The 27252-nt window shown below is 39.9% G+C and overlaps 1 protein-coding gene across 2 annotated transcripts; it reads left to right on the top strand.

Moving 5' to 3' along the window:
• On the top strand, positions 1–27252 carry CHRDL1 (chordin like 1). Of its 2 annotated transcripts, none has more exons than XM_066334042.1 (11): positions 1–174; positions 1870–1982; positions 5816–5909; positions 15658–15800; positions 16550–16643; positions 18077–18144; positions 18858–19032; positions 22299–22493; positions 24129–24296; positions 25403–25492; positions 26741–27252. In XM_066334042.1, exons 1-11 carry the CDS (start codon positions 78–80, stop codon positions 26869–26871), a joined length of 1368 nt encoding a protein of 455 aa, XP_066190139.1. In that variant the 5' UTR covers positions 1–77; the 3' UTR covers positions 26872–27252. The 2 variants fall into 2 exon arrangements, with proteins under 2 accessions (XP_066190139.1, XP_066190138.1); XM_066334041.1 differs by having other exon boundaries at positions 15655–15800.

Raw genomic sequence — 27252 nt, 5'->3', positions numbered from 1 at the left:
AATTAATTTAGTATTTTTTTCCTAACAGCTCAACATTGTCTTCTGAGAGGCTCTTTCTTTTCCTTTTGACGATAAAGATGAAAAGAAAGTGGATGTTGGAGGATTTGCATTTTATCTTTTTTGGTGTGCTCTGTCTCCTTTTCATAGATGGAGGTAAACTAGAACAAGTAAAACGTAAGTAGACTTCAAACAAAACCATCACATTCACATAAATTGGACATTTTCCTTCTATTTTCAGATGTGGCTCAGAAAAGGATGTCCTAAACTTTCTAACGTTCTTCCTCCTTCCAATCCTGTATTTAGTAGAATCAGATCATGCCCACATTTGGGGTACATTTTCCTAAAGCTGTACAGGTTATAGTGCATCATGAAGAACATAACACATCAGTTGGAGAATCTGTTTTATTTCAAATATCTTGAGTCAAGAGTGGGCTTAATTCTATTTAGTAACCTCTGTAAACATCTGACAGATTAGCTGGACCTGTCCCATGTGTAAGAATATTGTGCTGAAGTTTTCAGTAGTGTAAAGCTTCTCCAAGACTGTTGGGTTATGTTGTAAAAACCACCTCATATGAACCGGATTAGGTACATCCTTTGAGAAAATTAAGAGTCTCCCTCTTAAAAGAAACTGTCAAAAATTTGATGAGAAGATTTGAAAAGAAGACAAACAAAAGCAAGGGAGCATTTCTGCAAAGCCTGTCATCTGTGGGAGATGTTAACACATTTCAGCAATCATGGCAGGAAGAATAGCTACCCAAATAAGTCTTGGAGTTTTTGACTGCTTCAGCCTTGTCACCAGGTGTCTGGAATGTTCTCCCTACCTGCACAGGTTGGCTTTTGGCCTCCTTCTTAACAAAGACATTATTTGCCCTTGAGAAATATTTTTTAGCCTCAGTCTCAGCAGCTTCTGCTTTTAAGGAAGTAGATGGGGGGAGAAAAAAAAAAGAGAGTTGCAGAAAGACTGCCCCACTGAACCCACTCACAGGAAAACCATGTGCAGGAACCTTGTTAAAGAAAGAACAGTGTGAGAAATGCCCAAACTCCAGTTGTCTGCTTTTTCATATCCTGTGTTTCATTTGTCTTGCTTCTGTGTGGAGTGAAAGCAGATCACACTTTCTACTCACAGTCCCTAGCTCTGGCTACTTTCTTCTAGCCCAGTAAATGTGAGCACTGTCCCTGACTGGGATTATCATCACATGGAAGATGGGTATTTTGTTGAGATATCCTGAAGTATTATGTACTGTGGGTAATGAATTAAACTGAATTTGGATATCCTTAGAATAACAGAAGAGCTCTCCCACATGGAAACACCCCTTTTGTTGTAGATTGGAGGTTTCAGTGTGAAACCATAATGGGACAGGAAGGGACAGGACAATAATGTCTGACAGGTATGTGGGTTTCTGCAAATCTGTAACTGCAAGATCAGAAGTGCTTAGCGAAGAAAGATCTTAAAATATTTTGAAAGCTGATGCATAAATGATTTCAACATCTCTCTGCAGTACAACCTGGGATTTTCCTGAGTTGGACCAATTGCTTTGGTTTTGCAGTGAAGAGGTTTTGCTTCCTATTGCCCTGTCTGAGTGATCAGGCACTTTAATTTTCTTACTTAAACAGGTGAAAGGGTAAACTCACCTGTATGAAAGCCATTCTATCATCATTTGCAATTTGGGAAAAATGGGAGGCCGTGTCATTTAATTTGGTTTGGGAGGTTAGAAGAAACAGCATGTGGAATTAAAGGTCTTTCTGCTGTGTAATTCTCCAGGAAAAGCAAAAGTAGTTCACAGAAAACTCTGCACATTTAAATATATTTCATATACATGGGATGGAAGTTTTCATTCATAGCTCTTTCAATTCTTTACTGTTTTACAGATTCAGACACATACTGTGTGTTTCAAGAGAAGAAGTACCATGTAGGAGAAAGATGGCATCCTTATCTAGAGCCCTATGGCCTTGTGTACTGCGTTAATTGTCTTTGCTCAGAGGTAGGACTGCTGAGTTACTCATCCTACAACTCCTCCTACAATTTGTCAAATCCTACAATTTGACAAAGCCCAAACCTGTTTTCACTACTGGGTCCTGGTTATGCTGCAGGAAATACAGGCAGGTGATCTTAGTGAAAGGCAAATACGAACAGAGGAGGCCAATTACGGCAAAAAAAGAGTTGCCTAGCATAGACAAAACAACTCCTTAATTAGCCAGAAGCTTTGTGTATGCTGGGCATTACATCTCAAGTGATCAGGTCCCACTGCCTAAGTATAATCCTTGCAGTTCCACCAATATGGGTGATTCTGAACCTGAATTTGGTACTTGGATCTGTGTACAGTGCCAACATCTTCCAGTCAAAGCATAAAGTGCTGAAGGAGCAGGCTTAGATAATCACTGTTAGTAAAAGTCAGTCAAAGAAGAACGAGATGATGAAACATGAGAAAAGGTTATGGGGAGCAGAGAGGATTGGGTAGAACATGAAAGGGCTGCCATCAGTTGATGGCTGATGCAGAAACACAGAAGTCAGAGATCCCCATAGTATGTCATATACAGCTGAGAGGAGGCACAAAAACGAGGGCAGTTTATGTCCCTAAGAGCACTTTAAAATAAACAATAAGGGATCTTAATCACTAACACATGAGACACTCCAGATGCTGAGTTCTGTCTGCTGTATTTAATGCAGAATAAAGTATTCCTCACTGTTTTCCCTCCTTGCAAGTGTAAAATATTGGGCCCCTGTGCAGCATTTGCTCTGAGGGAATCTGCTACTACAATTCAGTGCAGAGGTGCAGAAACAGTAGTCCCACAAGTTTAGCTGCAGAATGCAGCTGCGAGAGAAAAAACAATGTAGTAGGAAGGAAAGGAAAAGTTTGTTTAGAGCAAAAAGGAGTTGCCACTCAACTTTTGTTGATGTGTATGCAAAGCTGAAAACTTTCCTCAGAGTTTGTGTGGAGTAAAACACTCATTAAATCACTGGAAGAATGTGTCTTGGGTGGGGAAAAAATTAACTGGAAATCCTAGAGATCTGGACACAAATAAATGCTTGATGATTTTTAGAGAGGTGTTAGACAGTTTGGAGGGAAGGGAAAGTGCCTGGGCAGCTCCTCTAGACAGCAGCATTGCTGGGACCCAGGCACACCCACACACTCTGAGCCTCCAAAAAACACAGTCTGTTTTATTTTTTAACTTGGCTGTGGAAGACAAAGTGATGGTTCAGGGCAGCAGGTTTAGTAAAGAAGGAAACTGCTTATGGTAGTTCCCAGTACATGCAGCTCAGAAGTGCATCGGACTCTACTCCCTTGTTTGCTATGTTTTACCTTTGGTGTACCATGAGGGTGCAAAATGTGACCTGGGATCATTTCAGTGGGATCAGCAGTGAGGATGTTGAGGGATCTCTTGGATGTGCCTCTTGTTGTCTAGAAGGAAGATTCCAAATATCAACGTCCAGCCACTCATTTGAGCTTTGTCCTGGCCAAAATCATGCCCTCAGAGCATTGACCAACCATAAAAGCTCCTGAAGCTTCATCAGTTTCATGGAGTTTCCTTCAGGAAACTCAACAATTTATAATTTTAACAAAATAAAGGCATTAAAAGCACAGGCACAGACCATAAACCAAATATGACAGCATAAAAGATCAAAGTAAAGCGTGCCTCAGATTGCAAATAAGACAGATCATACATGAACCATGTTGGATTCCCTGGCAGAGTCTGATGCAGAAACTGATTCCCTCACACTGCAGAGAATAGCAAAAAAATCCCCAGGGGTCTTTATGTCCAGTGTATCAAAATGTCTCAGAATCTGCCCACAGACATTGATCCACATGATGTCTGCACAGAACAAGCCAAGCAGCAGAGAGAGGTCTCTGCTCTGTCTCTAAACAGTCTGTCTGTCCATCCCCCCAGCACACACACGCTTCTGATGCTAAAGAAAAAGGCCAGGCAAATTAACTAAACAGAGGCCAAGTTATTCAGCCTGGCATTAAAAAAAAAAAAAAAAAAGAAAAGCTTTCCTGTTTTTGTGTGTATATAGTATTGTATTTTTACAAGTTATAATTTACATACTTAAACCAGAATAAAACTAAACATAATTCAGTGTTCTCACCCTGTTCCCCCTTCCTTTTACAACCCTTCCTCCCCCCTAGCTCATAGTGGAGCCTGTTGACTGTTACTGTCAAGTAAAATTGAGCACTCAAAATTTGTTGGATCATTATTTTACTCCCTAAAATGCAGGGTTTTTTTTGCTTTTGCTTGCATTTATAGTCATATTTGCAGACCTCAGGCTAAATGACTGCTCTCCACACTCAGCACTGATAGCCCAGCTCAGGGACAGAAAAGCATCAACACTCTTTGGTACCTGATGCAGAAATGTGACCTTGGCCCTTGCTTAGAGAGACTGAGCAGTGCTTGAGTCCTGCTCTGAACAGTCTGGGGCTGTTCTCCCAGATATCACTGGGGATAAGATCAGTCTCACTAAGCACAAGATGAGTTCAGGTAGCTCTGTCCTGCAGCACACAGTGGATAGAGTCTGGCTGGCAGCAATGTTTGCCTGCAGAATTTTATCACAGCTGACCATGCACAGAAAGGGAACATTGACTTCAGGAGATCCTGCAGGACTTAGAATGAAAAAGAGTGAGGTCACAGAACAGGAGAAGTCAGCAACATGGGGCCAGGTCAGCAGCCAGCCTTTCTTCCTCAGCAGTGTTTCCCAGGCTCCCAGGGCTGCTGGGCCAGCAGCTGTGCAGAGCAGGGCTAGTCCCTGTTCTGGGAAGATCCTGGAGTCTCAAATTTGCTCCTCTTCTACAAAATCAGTATATTTCACTTCAGTTCTTATTGGAAACAGATGGTGATAATCATTTTTAGTGTCTCTTTCCAAAGCAGATGCACAAATGTAGTTTGTGGATAGCAGTGATCTAATAGTAGGATTCCAGCCTGTGGTCTGCAGATATTCGTCAATGAATTATTTTGAAAGAGATGACTGGAAAGGCCTATACATCTGCTGTCTAGGGAAGTCTGCACATCCACTGAAAACATTCCAGTGCTCCAGAAAGCATATGAAAATAAAGTGGGTTTAGTCCTGACACCACCTAAAACTACAGTCATAACTTAATATCGATGTTCATGGTGAAAGATCTTTCTTGTTATAAACATGAGCAACTCAGAGGTAAATTAAGAGGATGAATTATAGATGGGAAATGGGAATTTGAAATGGATAGTCTTTTCTGGTTACACACACCAGAGAATGAAAATTCCCTATGTTTTAATTATAAATCAAACTTAGATGTGGTCAAATAGAATATTATGTTAATGACATGAATAATGAACCCTATTCCCAAGACTTAACTCATATTTCTTAAAAAAATGGCTACTTACCATCTGGGTTTTTTTGTCTACTGGGAAAGCAATAAAATGAAAACAAAAGACTCTCCACAGTTTTCAGGAACAATTACAGACACTATTGTCTCTTGTGGTCTTGAACTAACCCTCAGCAGGGGATATCTCAGAGACCTACCATTTATCCATGTCTTAGTTTTGGAAGTGCAATTCCTAAGCATAATCTGCTCAAAAGAAAAAGACAAATGGAAAGAAAAATAAAAATGGAGAACGTTGCTGTCCATTTTTATACACTCCTCTGATTTTAAGGTTTTTAAGGATTTCTGACCTCCAACAAATTCAAAGGCAGTAGAAGTATCTGGGCATATCTTGATGTGAGTGAAACCAGAATGTTGTAAAAAAGGCATTTTCTAAAAAATGTTTGGATGTGGAATAGAGAACACAGAAATTTGTAAGAGCACATTTCATTAAAATACTATGTACTATGTTCCATCTGCAGAATGGAAATGTTTTGTGCAGCAGAATAAGATGCCCAAGTCTACACTGTGCTTCCCCTGTGCATGTACCACAGCTGTGCTGCCCACGATGCCCAGGTAATTCCTATTAGTGACAAATAGTTCTTTCTGAAATAGTCATTCAATATGCTGAGTAACAACAAAATTCAATATCTGTGCTGGGAAACTTCTGTGAAGTAAACATCCTCCTGGATCCATTTAGGTCATGAGAGGCTTGTCCTACAGTAAGTTACAGTATTTCCCGTGGTGTTTTCTGTTTAGGAAATCAGAAGTACAGATGGGTGAAGAGATCAGGTAAACTACCAAGTCCAATCCCCTACAATCCAGGCAGAAAGCAGCAGTTGTTTCATTGACTGTCCATTCCAGACTCCATATCTCTAAACTCTGTCACAATAAAACACTGTCCTGCAAACTTCCAAGCTTTCTGGTTTTGGTGCTTTTCACAAGAGCAGACATATACAGTTATTTGCAATGGCTGGCTGTTAACAAGCAATTCAAAATTGCTTTGGCAAATGTGCATTTGTGTAGTGTCACTGTACAACCAGTCTGGTAACGTTTACCTTTTACATCTCAGGTCCAGGCATAGCTTCATAATTAGTAGAGACTGTTGTAAATCATAGAAGCAGTGCTGTAGAAGTTTATGACTGTATAAATCCAATTGGATACTGTATAGTAAAATCTCCAGACTGTACATTTATTATATGCTCATTATTAAGAGCCACTGTATGAAAGAGACTAATGCTGTTCCAGCATTCCCGACATGGCCTAATGGCTGGGAGGTTTGACTGGAGCTTTTCCCTCAATGTCTGTCTTAGTGGCACCCCACATTTCCATTTATAAAAGAGTATTCATGCAGCATCATAGAAAGGGGTTTTATTTGACTTTCTCCAGAGTTTAATTGTCTGAGGAAAACAGCTGTTCCCTGAGCAAAAGCTGTCAGCAGGAGGCAGTGAGTGCACAATGGCAGAGGGACAGGAGTGCACAAGGAGGTTGCTGTTCAGGAGGGATGGATGTGTTCACTGCATTTACTGGATAATAAATGCTATCCACACGTCAGTTTTGGGTTGGATTCATCTGCCCTGACAATTATACACACTCTCTATCAGATGTGTGTATCAATATCTGATCTAGGTGTCTAGAATACTTTTTTTAACCAGTGACAAGGAAGAACCCTTTGGAGCTTCTCACTCATCTGCTGTGATGCTGCTTTTTTGTCTTAGGATTGAGACTGAGCCCATTCCACTTTAAATCCAACTCTTTGGAGTTGGAACATCCAGCTGATCACTGGAGTTTTCTCTACAATGGTCTGTGTAGGAAAGAAAATTTCTAAGGCAAAATGCTTTCTTTGGCCAACTAGAACTTAATAAAACAGTAAGGTGCTGGGAACACAAACCTCTCTTCTGTTTCCAGATCAAAAGAAGGATGTGTGCTGGTGTGCCCAAAACCTGGTCTGTTTTTCCAGCTAATCTAACCTTCAGTTAGGAAGACAATATCTAGACACCCTTTACAGCTGTTGGAAACATGAGGGTGATTCATCCTGTGACCCAGAATGGGAAGACTTTTTTTCCCTGAGGATGCCTGTTTGTCACTCTCTACTGATTATTGAGGGAACACAAGAAAACTGGGTGCTTACTTTTTGACAGTTTTAGTTTAATCACAGGAGTCCTACTCAATAACTGGCAATTGCAGTCGGGAACTTTTTCTGTTATTTTTTAGTAACTCTGTATCCTATTTACTATAGAAATATAAATGTTTCAAGATTGTTTGGTTTTGCTTCAAGTGCTTCTTGGCATTGAACTGTTTGGGCTTTTTTCTGTTCATGAGCTTGTAGATGTCATGATACCTATGAAGATTTTAAAACGTTCTACAATGGTCTAGTAAGGAAGAGTAAGGCTCCATGTAAAGTCTCATATCCATTTTATCAAATTAAGTTCTCCCTATTTATAGTCTTCAGCTGGAATTTTGTACTCCATGTTTAAACTGATAAATGTGGAAAATTATCAGAATGAGCCTTTCCTGAATTGTGATCTTATCTTAGCTGCTCCTAAAGTCTGTTTGTAATCAACCTGCTACAAATGATGGGCCATTATATTGCTAGCTGTGCACTATCTTATTAAAAATGTGAGTCCCACTAAGGTCTGTTTTTCCCCTAATTGAATCTGTAACAATGTTAGGCAAAAGAGAACCAGGAGTCCCCTGTGATTCCAGGGGTTATTTGCATTCTGCTTTCTGCAGTGATTATGTGTATCATATTTGGTGCTCTTTCTTCACTGGTAATTGTTCATGCCTGATCTAAGTAGGTATCTCAGGCATTCTTGCAGATCTTATGCCAACTTTCCATTCCTATGTGTCCATGCAGGAAATTTACTTTCTGGTTTTCCTGGTTATTTTTTAATGGAACGTGTGTGAGCTCTGGCCATTGGCCATCCAGGGGAATTTCTCTCATAAATGCTCATTATATTCTGTCACATATGTTTCCCCTCCATTTCTCAAGATGCATTACAGAAATGAGTAATGCTAGTCAGAGTGACCTGGAGTTCTTCTCTTGCCTCTCTGCAGGCCTTGTAGAGTGTAACTGCACAAATCACTGTCTCCTTATTTAATGAAGCAGAGGTAATGCCAGGAGGCAGCATCTTTCATTGGACATTGAACTTCTTAGCTTCACTTAGGTGAAAGAGCTGTTGAAAGGATTCCTTTGAGAAAAGCTGGCACTACTCTCCCCCTGGAATTAATGTCTTCTGCATCCATAGTGACACTGGACTCACTGACACAAAGAGATGCAGTGTTTGTATCCTGTCTCCCTGGCACCAGACATCATGAATCTTAAGTAGTTTTCAGACATATGTTATGAAGCATCTTCTACTTCCATCAGTGGTTCACCAGCTTCTACCGCAGATTCACTGCTAACCTTTCTTTTTTTAAACATGTTCTTTCTGGCATTGGCAAAATCCAGACCTTGTTTCTCATACAGATCTGGATATTCCTTTCTTTTGTAGCTCTGGAAAGTATTTTAATATCTGAACTGTATTCTTCTTATCATCACACATATGGAACAAAAAACCTAGGGTCACATGAATTGGGACTCTTACACATTAGTGAGACTCAAAGATTATCACATGCATCCCTCCACCTCAGGATTCTCCAGGCATCATCAGAAGAGAGGTGATTTGTAGTCAGGGAGAGAATTCACCATCATTCTTAGATCTGGATCAGCTCTTGGTCTAGAGTGGACTTCAGAGCTTCTGCTTCCTGTCATGAAAATAAACTTCATGTTCAAGTCCTTTGAGCATTTCGCTGTGGCTGTTCATGGCACTTTTATGGACAGTGCCTTTAAAGCTGGAACATTTATTGCAGATTGTATAATTTCTACATTCAACAATTATGAATCAAAGTATTTAGAGTCTCGTTAAAGATCAAATATGTAAACCTAAGCAAAGCTTACATCAGAAGCAAAAATTCACAGTTGCAGGATTTAGAAAGGGTTTCCACATGCCCCTTGCTGGTTTGATGGCTCAGCAGATAAGGCTGCACGCTGATGGATGAATCAGCCCATCTGGCTCCAGTGTTTTTGAAGCTTGCTGCCCCGACTAAACACACTGCCTTCCAAGAACATTCATTATTAGTAACATGTTTAAGTTTCAGCTCCTTTGGTACTGTGGTCTTTCTTTATCAAACTCAACCCACTTTTCTGATGTACTTTCTCTTTAGATACAGAGATGCCAGGTGGCACCTTATCCATAGCTGGTCTAAAGATGAGCTATCTCACAACAGTGGGCTGAGATCATCTCCTAAAAATAACTGAGGCTCTGTCTGCATGGTAGACTGCAGCACGACCCAGTAATACCTGAATTTCTGAACCAGCTATTTTGGATCCTGGGACAGCACAGAACTCACTGCACTGTGACACTCACTGAAAAAGCAGGAAAAATGTGCCTGCCATGAGCTCAGTTCTACCTTCACTCAGTCACTGAGCTTGTCCAGGTGACACCCTGCACTCTGCAGTGTAGATTCAGACCCAGCTTTGCAAGGTGCAGGGCATGTACAGCACCCGTTGACCTGACAGACATTTTGTAAGTAACTACAGATTGTGTGTGTAATGCAGCACATCTTGCACTGACTTACAACCAAAATCTTCAACCCTGGCTGTTGGAATGCTCTGCTGGAGGGATTTTTCCATTGCAGAATGCACAGACGTTAAACCATTTGGTGAAGAGGCTTTGGGTTCTACCCAGCTCACACAACAGAGCTCCCAGTTCTAGTCTTATCCTTCCATTCATGAACATTTTTGGGATGGAGGAAGGGATACTGTGCCCAGCTCTTCCATTCTCTATGCAACTCTTCTTTGCTACCACCTACTCTTCTCATATCAGCAAGTGAGAGTTCTAACAATGGGTAGCTGTCAGATAGTTAAAATGAATTATTAATTGGGAAGCAAATTTGCTTTAGAAATATAAGGGTATAGGCATTACAGGGAGATGTCTCATTTTTTCCTCTTAATGTGTGCTTAGATAATTTGATTTGGTTTGTGATTTGCCTCTGTCACTATCTTCACAAGGAACGTTTGCTATCACAGCCAGATTGAGGTTATTGCTTGTTTCCATTCTGCTTTTTTTACTATAAAAAATTTAAAAACATCTATCTGTATATCAGCATCCAAAATGCATTGAAAAAATACGTATCTTCCCACATGGATGACAGAACTTCAGTTCTTTGGACTGACATGATAGGATAGGATAAGCTACTCAGAATTTTTCCAAGATAACTTCCAAAACCTTCAAAGAGACTTCAGAGAGGATTCAGAATGCACCAAAGCTTCATTTAATTTGTTTCCTTGGCGGGAGAGTGATTGGTGGATTCATATAATATTTTAACTTGAGAGCAAGAATTAAACTAGAGCAACCTAGAAAGTGTTTTATGAGCCCTTCAGAGTTGCTGGGCAATTGATAGGCAATTTTTTATGCAACTATAAAAGAAAACACAGGAAATTAAGCCACAGAAAATATATTAAAATAATGTGAAGAGCTTGACTTTAGCCCTAGAAAGCTAAAACACAACCAACAGCCTTTTGAATGTTTAAACTGAAACTCCATCTTTCCCTTGAATGTGGATGGAAGTTCAGAGTGCGTAGATAAGGTGCTACTAGTTCCTTCAAGCAATGAATTTCATACACTTTCTACCCTCTGACCATATTAAAGACTAGCTGGGGTGATTAACTCTGAATTACCCTGGAGGTTTTAGAGCTTAACCTGGTCCTTAAAGTTATTTTAATGTAAAGCATTTTGTGGCTTAATATCGTTGACACCTGCACCTCCAAGAGGCACATATGGATTTTATTTAGAGCTTGTGTTTGCAGTTTTTGGATAGTGCACAACTTTTCCATCCACATTTATTGTCAGCCTCCACCACTACTTTAAAGATAACATCATTGCACAGCTTTGGTTGTTTTTTAAAGGAACCTTCACACCTTCATTTTAATTTGTAATGTTACAAATTTACAAAACAGATTTGTAATGATTTGGATTATGATGCATGGCTGAGGGAAAAGGCTAAATGCACATGGACTGAGGCTTGATCCACTTCCTACTGTAGTCAATCAACAGATTTCTATTAACTTTCATAGTTTTTGGACTCAGTCTTCTAATAGAACAGATGCAGTTACTGACTATGATACAGTCTTTCTCTCTAGAAATACTAAGGAATATGGTGGAAATATGAGACAGAAGATGAAAGGGGAAACTGCCTTTTTGCTGTGCCACACAGAGTAGGTGTTTGGGCCAGGTTCCAAATCTATTTAGTTCAATGGACTTCAGATCAGACCTTGAGGTGACACGTTCATGTAGAGTGGAAACAAAAGTAGAGGGAAGAAATTAAGCAAAAGAATTTTTAGTAGGAAAGAAATCTATTTGGTGTCATATGCTGTGCTACAATTCCCCAAGGACCTCCAGCCCCAAAGAGTGTTTAAAATAATCCTAGCTGACCCCTAGAAGGTAACCCTACACTGAAACAGTGGGACGGGTTTTGTGCAGCTCCTACCTGAGCAAAGAGTTTTCCAAAAGTAGATGTCAGGTAACGAAAGTTCTGCCCACTTGTTTTGGGCAGTTTGGGTGCCTGAGCTAATTCAGGTTTCAGAATTTCAATGATCAGCATTTTCAATAAGCAAAATAGGAAGAAGTACTTTGATACTCAAGTCTCGTTCCTCTCTGGCATTAGAAATGCTTGTGGTCTGCACATTTCCAAGAATTGTGCTTTATTTCATACGTGGTCTTTATGTGTGGCTTCTGAATAGGTAACCTATCATTCTTAGGCAAATTTTAAGTGACAAGGAAAGTAATGCAGCCTTGCATGGTGCTGTTACAACTGGAGGTGTACAGAAAGCAGTATGTGAGATCACCGGTCAGCTGGTGTCCAACAACAGTTTTCTGCACCAGGACACAGCCCAGAGAGCTCTAGAGCCCCTGGTGCAACTGAACTGACACTTCCAGTTGTGTACATTAGGTAGCAAAACTCACTGGGAATGCAAGGAAATGTGCAGAAGGGATGTCAGTGCAAACAGCTGTCCTGGAGTTCCAGCAGAATCCAATTGTTTCTCCAGTGGATGTGGTTCCAAAACCTCAGTGTCCTGGTCTGTACATGCTTATGCTCTGGGTTGATTCAGAAAACATGTTTCATAAAATCTCCTCGAGATTCAAATTCATAATCTATCATCTGTCTGCTTTAAAAAAACCAGACTATCTGCAAAACAGTTCCCAGTATGGTAAGTTTCTAAAGGCATTAGACCTTGTGATTAATTTCATATTGTTTAGCACTTGATTGTTTTTATAAGGGTGGTTAATAAAATAGACAAACTTTAAAACCCAAGCCAGGCTGGGCACCCAGCCTTTCTGCTGGACACTAAAAGCCTATATTTATCATTAAATGACACTAGGTGATCCTGAATGTGGCAGTTTAAAAACAGTTTCTAACTCAGCAAGCCAGGAGTCTGTAGGCTTTTTAAAAAATGTTCTTTGCCAGATGTTCTGATACTAAAATAAGCAATAGTGAGAGTGTTAAGTACTAACACAAATGGGCAGAATATTGTACAGGAAAGCACCTCAGAGGGATGCAATAAAACCCTCAGACCCTTCCTGAGGTGCTGTGCAGGGTCCATTTCAGGAGGACACTCACCTCAGCCTGCTGCTCACTGCACACAATGACTATCAGAAAGCCAAGAAAGCCAAGCTGTCTCCTTGTCCCCAGTGGCAAGGACTCCCCAAAAGCAGCTGATTTTTTTGTCTTTCAGATGTCACATCATAAACAGTTTACTGATTCTCATGCCATGGCTGTACTGATTCTGAGGTGTTTCTCCCACTTTGTTAGGTAGTGTCCTAAGTTGTTCATTAGTAATTATACCTGCACCTCTTGTCTTTATCCAGAAAGATCCAAGTTCAGCACTTGATTGTAGTAAGGCCTGGATCCTAAAGCCATTCCTCAAATAAGTCATCCCCCATTTCCCAAAAGGTCAGATTGCTCATAGCTGGTTACTGCTTTTCACTCTGCACAGAAATAGTTTTGCTGAAGTTACCAGTGTTTCAAACATCAGGAACTGCCCATAGAATTTCTCTAAGCTATTCAAGGGATTAGTAGCAAATAACTGATGCTCTTCTGCTTCATATCCAAGTAAGGATAAAGCATCTCAGGACCAAGTTTTTATAGCAATCCAGGAAGGAATAGAAATGTAAACATAAAAAGCTGAAAGATGGTGTTTCCAAAACTGTCTGTGATCCATGTGATACAGAATCTGTTTCTCCCAGAAGACTGGAAACCTGGTTATGTGTACATTTTTGACTCTTCCCTCAAACCTTGATGCTACAACATCTTTACCCTATACATTGTATGTTGCTTCCACTGACATGTTAAGAATAGCAGAAAAAAACCCTGAGATTGAACCCAGTTAATTAAAAGGATTCACAGAGATGGTTTGCTTGACACTTTACAGAGGCAGCTGTAATTAAAGCAATGTTAGTCAGCACCATTAAAATGCCAGATAAAGCTTTGGGAGCAGTCTTGTTTAGGAAGCAAGGTTTTTTGTGCCTAAATAACCTGAATTTGTCAATTGAACCTTTTGCTGATGACTTTTGAAGGATGTCTTAATTAGAGCATACATCTTTGCATTTCTAGCAAATCATACAGCAAGCGCCAAAAGCATTTCTGTGCCAAACACAGGTGTGGCCAGGTCTCTGTACTCCTTATAAGAGTTTGGAAAGGTATCATTTGACACTCCTGATTGCAGTAAAATAATGATGTATCCAGTGCTTCAGTTGTGGAAGTGCATATATCAAATGTGTCAGGCAATGAAATATCAGGCCAGGAATTATAAATTAGCTGACTTCTTCCAGTTTCCTACAGAATGGGCTTTGATGACCCCATACCCTCTCAAATACTGTAGTACATGTATGTACCCCAGACAGATTTGACATTTACCATTTAAAGTATTAATATTTGATGGGCCAGTGTAATTAATATATGCTTTTATGGCAAACTGAATGACAGTGTTTAATGGCAGTGCAAAAAAAGCAGAAACCTGCTTTTTCACTTGAGCTCACAGCTGAAAAATGTACATTCTGTGGTGTCATGGTTTCACAAAAAAATATCTCCAGGTTTATCTGATAGGTAATGAAAGGGACTATAGGGAAACCTGAATTTTCAGGTCAGGTTTCTTTTATGTGAAAGCCCAAACCCACTGATTGAAATTTCAGCTGCATTCCTAGAAATTTACTGTGATTTGGGCTCCAGAGAACAAACACTCCACTGTTACTTCCACAGAGCCCTTGTTTGAAATGTCTTTTCCCATGCTGAGATGCTAAATTCATGTGAATATAAATATGTAGTGCCAGGTTCACTGCCCAAGCAGTATCAAGTAACTCACATTTCATGGATAAAGTGTAATCCCTTTGCACAGTTTATCAACTGCTATTAGCTAAACAATCTAGGGGATGTTTTAGCATAAGATATGGATAGTTTGTGTCTTAGAAAAACATTTAACCCATGTGGTGCAGAACTCAATATGATGCTGAGCTGAAGCAGGAGGTTTCAGACTGGAATTGGCACGGCCATATCACGCACTTTGTCATATGCACTGAATTCTGCAAACAAAGTTCCCTCATGTGCACGTCTGACATTAAAAAGTATGTCACAGAAAAATCAACTTTTGGTTAGCTTTTGGCATCTGCCTTTGACAAATTTTGCCTGTTTTGAAGACGACTAGGAACAAGCACTTAGTACATAGCTCTCTGTTGGCAGTCCCATCATCATTATTGCTGCTCCCCTCCCAAAAGGTTAGTGCCTATGGATGGCAGGGAATCATCCACACCATGTAGCACAACTTGCTGGCCTGCAGTTAAGTTCTGTCTGGGCTATAATACTAGAAATAATTTTAAAAAACCAAAAATCAGTACTAAGAAGGGGGAAACCCTGCTAGAAAACTGCTGTTGAGAGTGGGATTCTGTGTGCATGCAGCATCTGATGCCTTTTCCATTAAAGCATGAAAGAGCCATGTAACAAATAGGCACATAAGGGAAAACTGCAGCCTGAGAAGGGCCATTAGTGCTGGCACTGCAGCTGCTCATCAGCATCCCAGCATTAACTGGGACAGTCAACTCAAAGTGTGATTAACCAAAGTTCAGCGAGATAGTAGCTTATCACTTGGACCTTGCAGCATGACAAAACTTGTCTTTCCATAATAAACAGGAATTAGGGAGAAGGGAGATTTTTCCTCCCCTGTGTTTATGACATTGTGAATTATCAAGAACATTTGCATGAAATGTTCCTTTCCCCTTGCTTCCAGAAGACTCCCTTTTCTCAGTCAGCAGCAAAATCACTGGGAAATCCTGTGAATACAATGGCACCACCTACCACCATGGAGAAATGTTTGTGGCTGAGGGGCTTTTCCAAAACAGGCAAGCAAATCAGTGTGCCCAGTGCAGCTGCTCAGTAAGTAACATGACTTGACAGATCCCTGCTCTGTGTATGCTCCAGTTCTCCTTTCTAGAAGATGTGACACTGAAATATAAGCAATGCAAAGCAAAGGCTGGGAATTGAGAATTAATGCTGAAACTCAGGAGAGTGCTCAGAGCTCATGTGCAGTACCTGGCAAATAAATGCCAGATGATCTCTTAAACACAGTGCACAATGCATACCCTGCATCTGCTGTAACTGAGCTTACAGTGCAGAGGCAGCAGGTAAAATATTGCTGCTTGGATATATGGAATATTTCCCGTCAGCCTGACTGGAAAATACAACGCTAAACCTATGACTGATTTCATTTAGACTGAGCTGATAAGTAAAGAGCTCCAAGGCTGGGAGGGGACAGCTCTGAACTGGCACTGGGCCACAGAGCCATCCCTGAGATGTCACAGTTCAAATCCAGTATATTTGAGCAGTCACCCAGTGACTCCTCAGAGCCAGTGTCTGAACTAAGACATCCCTCTCAATTCAACCAGCTCTTCACTATCAACAATTGGCAGCTCTCTACTTCCTCTTATTGAATCATGATCATATTCTTCATGAACTCAGAATTTCATAGGCCAAGTACTGAATAGACTGTTCTTATCTAATATTCTGCTTTTCCATGGAGTAGCATTTATGTAAACACAGATTTAAGCATGTCCATAAAGAAATGAATATGCAGTACCAGACAATCAATCACTCCTCCTAAATGCCCTTTTGTGTTTTACTGGCAGGAAGGAAATGTGTACTGTGGATTGAAGACTTGTCCCAAATTGACTTGCTCAGTCCCAGTTTCTGTTCCAGAGTCCTGCTGTCCAGTTTGCAGAGGTAAGTTCAAGCACAGTCACAGAAGGGCTCTGAATTTACTCCTTCCCTTTCAGAGCCTTGTCTGTGCACCAGCACTGTCACTCAGGACTCTGCAAGTCTCCCATGTAAATACAATCCAATGCATGTTGGAAAGTTACCCTGCCAGTGCCAGCAAGGCAACATTGCTACTTTTTTTTTCCTAAATTGAAACAAGGTGAGAATGCTCTGATGATAAAGTTGCATCCCCCTAATGAGGTAAATCAAGGTTTCAAATGATGTATTGAAGTAGCTGCCATTAGTCTGGGTAGAGAAGCCTTGTAATAAAATATGAGCTTCTATGTGACAAGGTACACTTGATTCTAGGGGCTTTCCAAGCCTCTCTGAATGTCTACACCTAACTGTCTGTCTAAAAACCCAAAATGTCTGAGAGTTTCTAAATGTATTTTATCTCATTTATTGGTATTATGGCACTTGAATCACCACTTCCAGGCTATCTAAGCATCCGTGGCCTGTTCTCAAAGATGCAGATAAGCACCTAAAAGTCCCTCTGCTTTCCAGAAGTGTAATATTGTTTTCCACTTGTAATATTGGTAATGCCAAAATGCTTTGAAAAACTCTCCTGCTTGCACTTTTGTGCTGTCTTTTGATATTCTGCTTGTTTGAGCTCAGTACTTGAAATAAATCTTGAAACTTTTTGCCAGGCAAACTGCTTATGAAGCCACAAGCAAAACAAGCAAAGTGATATTTCTGTTTCCAGGAAGAAATACAATGATACACTGTTTTAAATGTAATACATTGACAATTAATTAAAGTAAATCCTTGTTAATTGTCTGATGTCAGTTACCAGGTAGTTATTTGAGCTCTATATGAAACCAGCCTCTTCTAGGTCCAAAAATCAATGTGACTTTTAAAGAACAAAGTATCAAACGTAGCTATACAGTTGTAAAACAGCCTTACACTGGAGAAATCAATCCCCTCAGACACAGCCACTAATGAGAAACCAGTTCATTAGCATTTCCATATGAGAGGTGAGATTACATCAGATTATGCACTCGAGGCAGCCCGCTGTCTGCAGCTCTCCAGGGCTTTTTTCATATATTATCCTGTCCACTGGTCTTTTTTAAAAATGCAAAAATGATGATTTATCTCATAACCTTCCTTGTCCTTTCCAATATGACAGAAGCTCTCCTATCTCTCCTTCGTGTTTTCTATGAAATGCAAACCTAAACAAAATATTTGCAAAGATCTAGCACAGCTCATGGAGAGGAATCTGTGAGGCAGTTTCTGCTGCCTGCATGGCCAAGTATATTCCTATCAAAATGTGCTGATTTTCATATTCATTCCTCTGCTACTGACTAGACCCTAACACAGCTGTAAAGCCAGGTGAGACTTTTCCCCTCTGTATCTCCCAAGGTGTTACTCTTGTAATGGATCCTGCTCTGCTTCATCTGCAGGAGATGGAGAATTATCATGGGAACACTCTGATGGAGACATCTTCAGGCAGCCAGCCAACAGGGAAGCTGTAAGTGGCACTTACAGTTTAAAGATGTTTTCTTGCTGTGCTATGCATGGCAGTACATTGCGGTAAAAAGAGAAAAGGATGATAATGGGTCTCAATACCTCCTGTCTCATCCTGGGTTCTGTGAATCTAGCCCCAAATAGGTTTCTTTCACTCAGCCTGAATTCATGAGTAATGCTGAATTAGAACAGGAGCTCCTGAAGTGTCTGGATTTGGTTTTTTTCTGTATATGCTCTATAAGAATAAAATTTGACAGTATTTGTTTGCTATGCAAGAATTGCTTTTAAATAATGATTGCAAATACTTGCTTCCCAGTTCACATACACACATGTATATTTAGTGTAGGGCTTCACTGTCTTTGGTGATAAAAGTATCCAATAACAACCTACTGCTCAAGAGATGATTTTTGTAACAGTTTTTGGAGAGAATCTGAGGGCTTTTAAGTATTAGGTGCTCTACCTAAATACATGAACCAGCAGATGTTTGGATGAGTGGGAAGAATCATGTCTATAAAATGAGGGATGTAATATGAAACCTTCAGGTTCATGGGCATTTTGGAAAATGATTCTCTGAAAAGAAGCAGTGTTTCTGCTCCAGAAAACATGCTGTGCACTACTACAGCTACTTTTAGTCCAGCAGTGCTCGTTCCCTGCTCATAACCCTCGTTCACTGGAATGAGACATTTCCTCTGCTGCTTTCTTCCTGTCTCCAAACAGAGGCACTCGTACCACCGCTCCCATTACGAGCTGTCAGCCAGCTCTGCCAGGCAGGTGGTGAACATGCCACGATTCCCCAGTGCCAGGAGTAACCGTGGAGTGCTCCCAGACCCCCAGCAGGCCTCGGGAACCATCGTCCAAATCGTCATCAACAACAAGCACAAGCACGGACGAGGTAAAGACAAGCACTTCTCCCAGTGGTGCTCTGGGTCAGGAATCAGCCACCTAGAGCTAAAAAGACCTCTCAAAATATACAGCAGAGTCTTGGAGTTTCACACTGGTACTGAGAAATTCAGTGCTAATCAGGGAGGCAAAAGCAATAAGCTGTTGAGGATATGAAATTTCATCTTGACGGAGATCAGCTCTGCCAAAATGTACCACAATGCATTTCACTCTGCAAAGGCAGTGTTGTCCTCTGAGTTACTTTGTGGGATTGGGCCCCAGAATTCTGAGAGCTCGTGTGGTGGCTGCCAGGGAATTGAGTGCTTTGTGCCGCTAAGGACACCACAATGCCTTTAGATTCACTAACCTGTTCACACAGTGACTTGTCCTGGAGGAAATTGTGGTTATTGCCATAAGTCTCTCCTATTTTGTAATTTTTATAGCTGCAAACAGCTTATATCTCAACTGCCCTGCAAATCTCAGACTATAAAGCTTTGCCACAGCATCAGGAGGTTTTCTGCCTCTGAGACTTAGCAAATTATTCTCATGAAAGACAGTCTCATGTCTTCCCCCACCTTAAACAAGTTTCCTGAGGCAGTGGCATACAAGGGATGATCTTCCTCCCCTGTGACTGACACAAGAGCAGAGTAGACAATTAGCCTGCACTGGATGCCTGAGCTGTACAAAGGCAAATTTAACCAGTGTAATGAATCTAATTCCAAGAATCCTTCAGTGCCTTTTGCTAATAGAATATAGGACATGCCACATTTTGAGGACAGCAGAATTTTAAGCCTGTGTGGCAAACCATACTCAAGTCATATTTCTCATGCATTACAGGAAGGACAAAAATAAAGGGATATCCAGTTAGTGGGACAGCAGGTTTTGTACAGTAAAAAGGGTGGGATGCTCAGTTGCCACAGGTGGTGCACCTCAATGAACAGAGGTCTGCAGGAACAGGCCCAGGAAGTTATAAAATAAATAGCTGTAAAAACACATGCTCAGAAGAGCATCTGGCCCCAAATACCAGTCAGAGTACACTTAGAAACTACCCACAAAGAGTTAAAATCCCTTGTATTAGGGCCAACTAATCTTTTAAGGTATTAACTAACAGAAGGAATGTTGGCTATAGGATCTTTATTATCCACCTGAACAAGCATGAAAAAGCATTCAGATCATGCCAGTGTTTTATGGTGAATCTAGGAGCAGGAATCTCCAGGCAGTGCAATGTCTTTGACATGTAATTCACACATGAAGACATCATCAAAGCACTTTCTAACTGACTTGTCTCAGCAAATAAAGGGCACAGAGACGAACAGCAGATTTCTGGATGCACTGTAACTTCAGACACTCACTGCCTGGAGAGTGTCTGAGAGATCCCCATGATGGAAACAGGAATGCTGACCATGTGTTTTCTTTTGTTCCTGTGCAATTAACAAGTGTTTTATTAATTAATGCACATTGTCCCTTGAGCCACATTTCAACAAATTAAAAAATAAGCACGCAAACTCCTCTCCTGACATGCAAATATTGTGTGGTTGTGTGGATACAGATTTATCATTCTGAGCATGAAGAGCACTAAAAACAGGGCAACTAGAAGTTATTTGCCAGTATTTGGCTTCTACTAGAGACTTCATCTGCTACCTCAGAGTATTTATTTAATTGTTCTGTGTCAAACAACCCTTAAAAGACAGAGAGTGTGTATCCATACAATGTCATGTATTATCCCTTCCCCTGTCAGGGAGAACTCAGGAAGTATTTATGTCCATAAAGGATCTGGAGAACTCTGGCTGGGGGAAAAGAAGTCCATGTAAGCATACAAACTAGCAATAAAATGCTATTTAAGCATGTAAGAGACCTGCTGAGCAGCTGAGTACTTACCAGTTTTTTCATTTATAGTTTTTTCTTGCATGTTCTTGATATACAGATAAAACTTCCCTTTTATTTGGGAAACAAAACTGTTTCCTACCTCTAAAAAACCCCGTGTCTTAAGAAAGAGTTAAAAAGTAGCAAATTATAAAGCAAATGATAGCATAAGCTCACAAAAGACATTGCAAAAAACACTCCCCATAAATCTGAGTAACTCACTAAAGTATAAACCAGTTGGTTACATCTGTTACCAGTTAGATATAAATTTCAGATTACAGATAAAAATTAAATTGCTTTTGAAAGTTACAGGCAAAATAGGAACATATTTTACAAATAAAAACATTAATAAAAAATGATGGCATATTAGAAGAATTGGAAATATTTACAACATATCCCAACTTCACTTTTCTGGCTTTTAGAAATCAGGCAGTGCCCTTTCTTTCACCTTGTTAGGATTAGTTTGCATTTTTCTTTGTGTTTATAAAATATTTAAAAAGAAAGAAGTAGGATTTATAGGACAAATGGAAACATGGTGTAAAGTGATTTAATTCCCATCAACTGCTGGGTGACCCAAAGTAGCTTCTACCAGGCATGGATTTTTCCACTCTCTTTGTGTCAGCTGTATTTCTCTGACTCCCAGGGGCTCTGATGAATAAATATTCTGAAGTTCTTAGAAGCTTTTGGAACGAAATTTTAGTCCCATATGCATCTTTTCATGTTTTCTTATGATTCCAAAAGCCAAATGAATTTATATACCTATTGACATTCATATTTCCACAAAGGAATTACCCTTCATTTTGCAAGTATTCTGTGGTTTGTTCTGTGTGCTGTGTAGCAGAACTCTCATGAGCAAGGCCCAGGTATCATTAATCCATGCACTGACAGCATTGCTCTCACTGCAAAGGCCAGGTTCAGCAAATGGCTGGAGCTGAGCAGATGACTCAGTAGCAAATGACATGAACCTCTCATCTGCCAGTTTGATTCAAATGCAACCAAAACCACTGTAGCAGGCTGTGTCCTGTGTGTGGACTGAGAAAACGAGAGGAAGGAGGGAGATTTCTAAGCTGGTTAATGTGTAACTGAAATGCATGAACTGGTGGGGAGCTAGTCAGACACTTTGACTCACACCTTCACTGTTTTCCTCAAAACACAATGGACATCAGCATCAGCAGAGTTGGCATCAAGGAAAAACTACTCAGAAAAGGGTAACCAAGGGCTCAAACTCATTTTGAGTAAAGGAACTACAAGTTAAAATTATCAAGCAGAGAAATGGGCCTGAGATGCTAAAAATGATGTGAGGACACATTACTTCAAACAAATGTGCATGAATCAAATGAGTATTTATAGCTAGGTAGCCAACGAACATACCTTTTCCAGCTGTACTTTTTCTTTTCTTTTTCTTTTCTTCTGTAGTTTGTGTTTCAAATGGCAAAACATACTCACATGGGGAATCTTGGCATCCCAGTCTCCGGGCCTTTGGAATCGTAGAGTGTGTGTTGTGCACCTGCAACATCACCAAACAAGAATGTAAGAAAATTCACTGTCCAGAACAATATCCCTGCAAATACCCTCAGAAAGTAGAAGGAAAATGCTGTAAAGTCTGTCCAGGTAAAACAAAGTTGATCACAGACCACCTTTTTGCTGTGCATGTTGAAGGGCTTGGCTCAAGCCTCCTGATCACAAGCTCTGATGTGAACAGCAGCAGCTGTGCCATGTTCCAGTGTGTGACACAGGCACAGCTGCCTGGCCACCTCTCCTCTTGCTGCTGCTCCTCACACAGGGGACATGCTGCTAGCACATGTCCTGAGCAGTCACTGCCTTTCTCTCTGCTGTTAACACGACTTCCTGATGCTCATTTCCAAAGAGAGTATTACAGAAATGTATACAGAAAGTTCATTACTGCCAAAAGATTCCCATTCTTCCCCCACCACAGTGCCCACAGAGACTTCAAATCATTTTCTAGCTTGTAAAATCCACATGGAGTTAACATCATTTCTGCTTTTTAAAATGCACCAGAAGGATTCAAAACTCTGATTGGTGTCAGTTACATAACTTAATCCTTAAAATAAATACTAACTTATCACAGATTTAACATTGTGTCTATGCTGCACTAATGATAAAACTTACGTAGACATTACTAAAATAAATGCTTACAGCTAGTGAAAAATCTCCTAAAAGGATTCTGCTGCTGGTTTGCCAAATGAAAAGCCATGTTTCATGTAATGCAAAAGGTAAAGAACTGTCCAGTTCCCTTAAGTACCCATTTGTGAGTTTGTTTGGTGATGCACTGGGCAAGAATGCTCTGAGGAAATGAGCTGCTCAGCCATGTGTAGAAACATTGGTAGAATGCACACTTCCCATCTCCTGCTCGTTTTGCTTACTGGGAAAAAAGCAGGATGCAGTGGCAGTAGGCAGGCAGGAGGTGTGTATCAAGGTGTTTTGGATACTTTGAAGCAGAGATCCACAGCTTTCATTGGAAGAACAGCCAACAAAGCCTGGCTAACAGGCTTTAATAGAAAAATTAATGGTGAAAAGGAGATTACTGCCTTGGTTTTTGATTTCCTACGTGCCCATTTTTGTAAAAGCTGAACCTTCTCCTGCAGTCTGTCTTGTATATGTGGAGATGTATTAATTATTAGGTGTTTCCACCTGAAACCTCTGAGCCTCTTATATTCCTGTCCAACTTCCAACTGGCAAACAGAATAATTCAATTTCTATTTATGCTCTACAAGTTAACCAGGTGGGCAGGAGATAATGTGTTCTGTGGCTGGCTCAGGCTTGCACTGGCCACATGGCTGTTGCTGAGAAAAATGCAAATCTCATAAGATTCTTTTCCTCAGCAAAACATGAATTCAGGTCTGTTCACTCTAATCAACCACCAATCTTCATGTAGTTCTTTTATTTCCCTGAGATTTCTAACATAATTTTAAATATGAAATGTAGATAGCAGGCTCCCAGCTTGTGAGGAGTCTCCCAGACCACATTATTGTACACAGCTCATTTCCTTAGGAAACTGGATTACAAATATAAATCCTGTCTTGTCACCATGGACAGACTACCAGAACCTGGCAGAGCAGAACACTGTTAAGTGTCTGTGTTAACAGCTGGAGATGGATTTGTGTGGCCATACAAATGAACACTCAACTTTCAAACTAACCATTCTTGGCTATTGATGCCAAGGAAATTCTGGAGGACTTGATTATAGCTGTAGTATGTGTTCTGTCCTTTTTGGTTTTTAAACAGAAGATGTGCCAAGTCAAACCTTTGACAACAAAGATTACTTCTGTGGGAAAGAGACATTTCCTGTCTATGAATCCATTTTCACAGAGGAAGGAGAAACCATCAGGAAAATTGCAATAGAGACTGAAAAACCACCTCAAATAGAAATACATGTGTGGACCATTAGAAAAGGTGAGTTGAGCAAGTTCTTTCTTTAAACAGTGTATCATCTTCCATTAAAATCCCAGGACAGTTTACAGGTCCAAGCATTTTGAGACTGCTGTTCTTTTGGCTCTCTAGGATATCACTACTACAGCCACTTCCAACAGACTTGAATTTTTCTGTACAAAACTCATTACAAACACAAAAAGCTGTAGTTCTGCTGACTCCTACCCTTCATTGGGAGCAAAAGCACAATGCCAAACAGGTTTTCAGTATTACTCTGTGTAATTTACTGCAGATAAATGGGTAGTAGGGTTTGAACCAAGTGCCTGAAGGCTCTTGCTTAGGATGGACCAAAAACCTTCCCATTGAAATTAGTCTGCCCTAGTGATGACAAACCCTTGATGGTACATAGAGAATATGGGCAAAAATTCTGTTAAGGATGGAAACAATATCTTTTACTAAACTAACTGGTAAAATTAGAACAAAATAGAGAAGCCTTCAGAAGCCCAAAGCGAATTGTGAACTTTCAGTGCAATAAAAGTTATCTCCAGCCTCATAAAAATAATTTCTATCTGCTTTAAGCAAAAAGCTTATGATCCTCATAGGAAACCCTCACATAGTGCACCCTTTTGCATGGAAATTATGTATCTCAAGATGCTTTAAAGGAGAAAGCCAAGGCCAAAGTGGAGCAGAAAAGAAATCACAGAGCATTGGAAGGTTCACAACTACCCTGTGTGTTAAAAAGCCACAAAGCCTAATAATGATTTGACAGTCATGTTTCCTGCTGGCTCCAAATGGTATCTGACTGCAGAATTATGCTGTTTTTCTCCAAGACACTGGGACTTTTGGCTCCTATTGTAATTTAACATTTACTCATAATGAGGAGTATTATGAGTATTATAATTTCCAGTCTTTTGGAAAAAAATTGGCTAATTCTCACACCCCTCACAAATTCACTGCAATCCCAGTTTCACAGTAGGATTTACAGGGGAACAGAAGAAAAAACAGGGGGATGGAGAAACAGAATTTAAAAAAGAATAGACTGATAATTTTACAAAAAGGCAGGACAGCACTCCAGGCTTAGAACAATGGCACATTTCCAGTAACACGCACTTCTCATTCCTTTGCTGAAGGGCTTCTGCGTCACTTCTACGTTGAAAAATTGTCCAAGAGAGAATTTGAAGGACTTCCTTACTTCAAGTTGATAACAAGGACAACCCTTAGTAAGTAAAATTCTGACTTGTTGAGGTTTCTGCTCTCCATATAATCATAGCCATGAAAAACATTCTCTGTTACTCAGCCCAGTCTAATGGATACACTGAATTTTCCTCTAGTATATGATCACAATATTTGATAAGTTTAGATTTAAGTAATCAAAATACAGCAATTTAAAATATAGATAGATACAACAGTAGTTCATGTACATGCTGTCTCAGTCTCTGTGTTTTGATAAAGTACAATATAGGATCTTTTCTGCCCATGCTAGCATAAGTCTGAAATATGACTAATGTCAGCACAGCTGCAGAATTTGGATTTATTTATGTAACATGTCAAGTTACCCCAGTGTTTTCAAAAGCAATTTAGAAGGGAAAAATTCAGATATTTTTAAAGGGGTTCTACATACACTTATGTTGTATTTGAAAGATTACTTTCCTATGTTCTTAACAACATCTTTATTATTAAAATGTGTTTTATGAAAGAATAAGTACTTCTTTTATCACTCTTGATTCAGTTTGGTTTTTGTATTTCATCCAGTTTGGGATTGTGACATTAATTAACAATTACTAAGGCAGCTATTTTGCTAAATGAATTAAGATGTAGATATTTTTAATTCCTAGTTCTTTTGCATTACAACTTCTATTTTTTCTAATTTTTTTCCTAGTTAAAAAGTCTTTTTCCCAGAAATAAAATATTCTTAATTGTTACAGACCTATTGAGATACAGATATGTTTTCATATAAAAAATTCCCTAATTCTTTGCTATTATTCTTCCATAAACTTGTCATTGTTATCTGTAATGTAGTATTCTGGTTACCAGGACAACATGTATCTCTAATACTATCATAAATGTGTAGAAATATTAATTTCCATCACATATTGTATTACACACAGGTAAGAGGAGTTCACAGCACATGAAACATTTAGCTGTGTTGCTTCCCAACTTTTAAATACTTTGGTTTACCAGAGTGTCCAGTGTCATAAAATGGTTGAATAAATAGAGCCAACTTACAGGACTACTTAATTAAAGAAAATAGTAATATTCTGATCCATATTTCTTTTCTTAACAAAGTTATTTTGCATGGAATATGTTATACGGTTGAAAGATGCTTTGAATATTTTCCATGGGAGGATTGGCCATTCCCTCCTTGGCCATTGTGAATCAGTTGGTTTGTAGAGTTCTTGTAAATGTCTTCAAAGTCCCTGTGCCCTTTTCTAAGTCAATATCTGTCTCCTTTGTGTTTTTGTTTTCAGACCAGTGGAAAATATTCAGTGAGGGAGAAGCTCAGATCAGCCAAATGTGTGAAAGCAGAGTGTGCAGGACTGAGCTCGAGGATTTGGTGAAGGTTTTGTACCTTGAAAAATCTGAAAAGGGTCACTGTTAAGGGAGACAGCACTGGAGGGAAAACCAAGAAAACTTATGAAAACTTGGATCTGCAGCTGGACTGCAGGCTTATTTTGCTTAAGTCAACAGTTGCCCTAAACCCCAAAACTATAATGCAGTAATTATTCACATCATGCACAGCAAATTTGCTGCTTTATGTGTAGTGGTCTGTGTCAACTACTCAAATATCTCCTCCAAAAGACTAGAAGGCTCTTGTGTTCCTGGTGGGGGAAGGAGGAAAGACTGTGCTTCCCTAGAGTTGCATTTCTTTACAAGTAAAGAAGAGAAATCAGAGCATTTTTGCAATTATTATTTGGCAAGTTATTTAAACTAATGAAAAGAAGGACACCTAATAAATGTGCAGGAGCTGTGGTGAGCATTA

The sequence above is a fragment of the Sylvia atricapilla genome, chromosome 21 (genome assembly GCF_009819655.1).
Source record: "Sylvia atricapilla isolate bSylAtr1 chromosome 21, bSylAtr1.pri, whole genome shotgun sequence".
In the NCBI taxonomy this organism is placed as follows: domain Eukaryota; kingdom Metazoa; phylum Chordata; class Aves; order Passeriformes; family Sylviidae; genus Sylvia; species Sylvia atricapilla.
The sequence above is the reverse complement of the archived record's forward strand: the minus strand, read 5'-3'. Positions and strand labels throughout refer to the sequence as shown.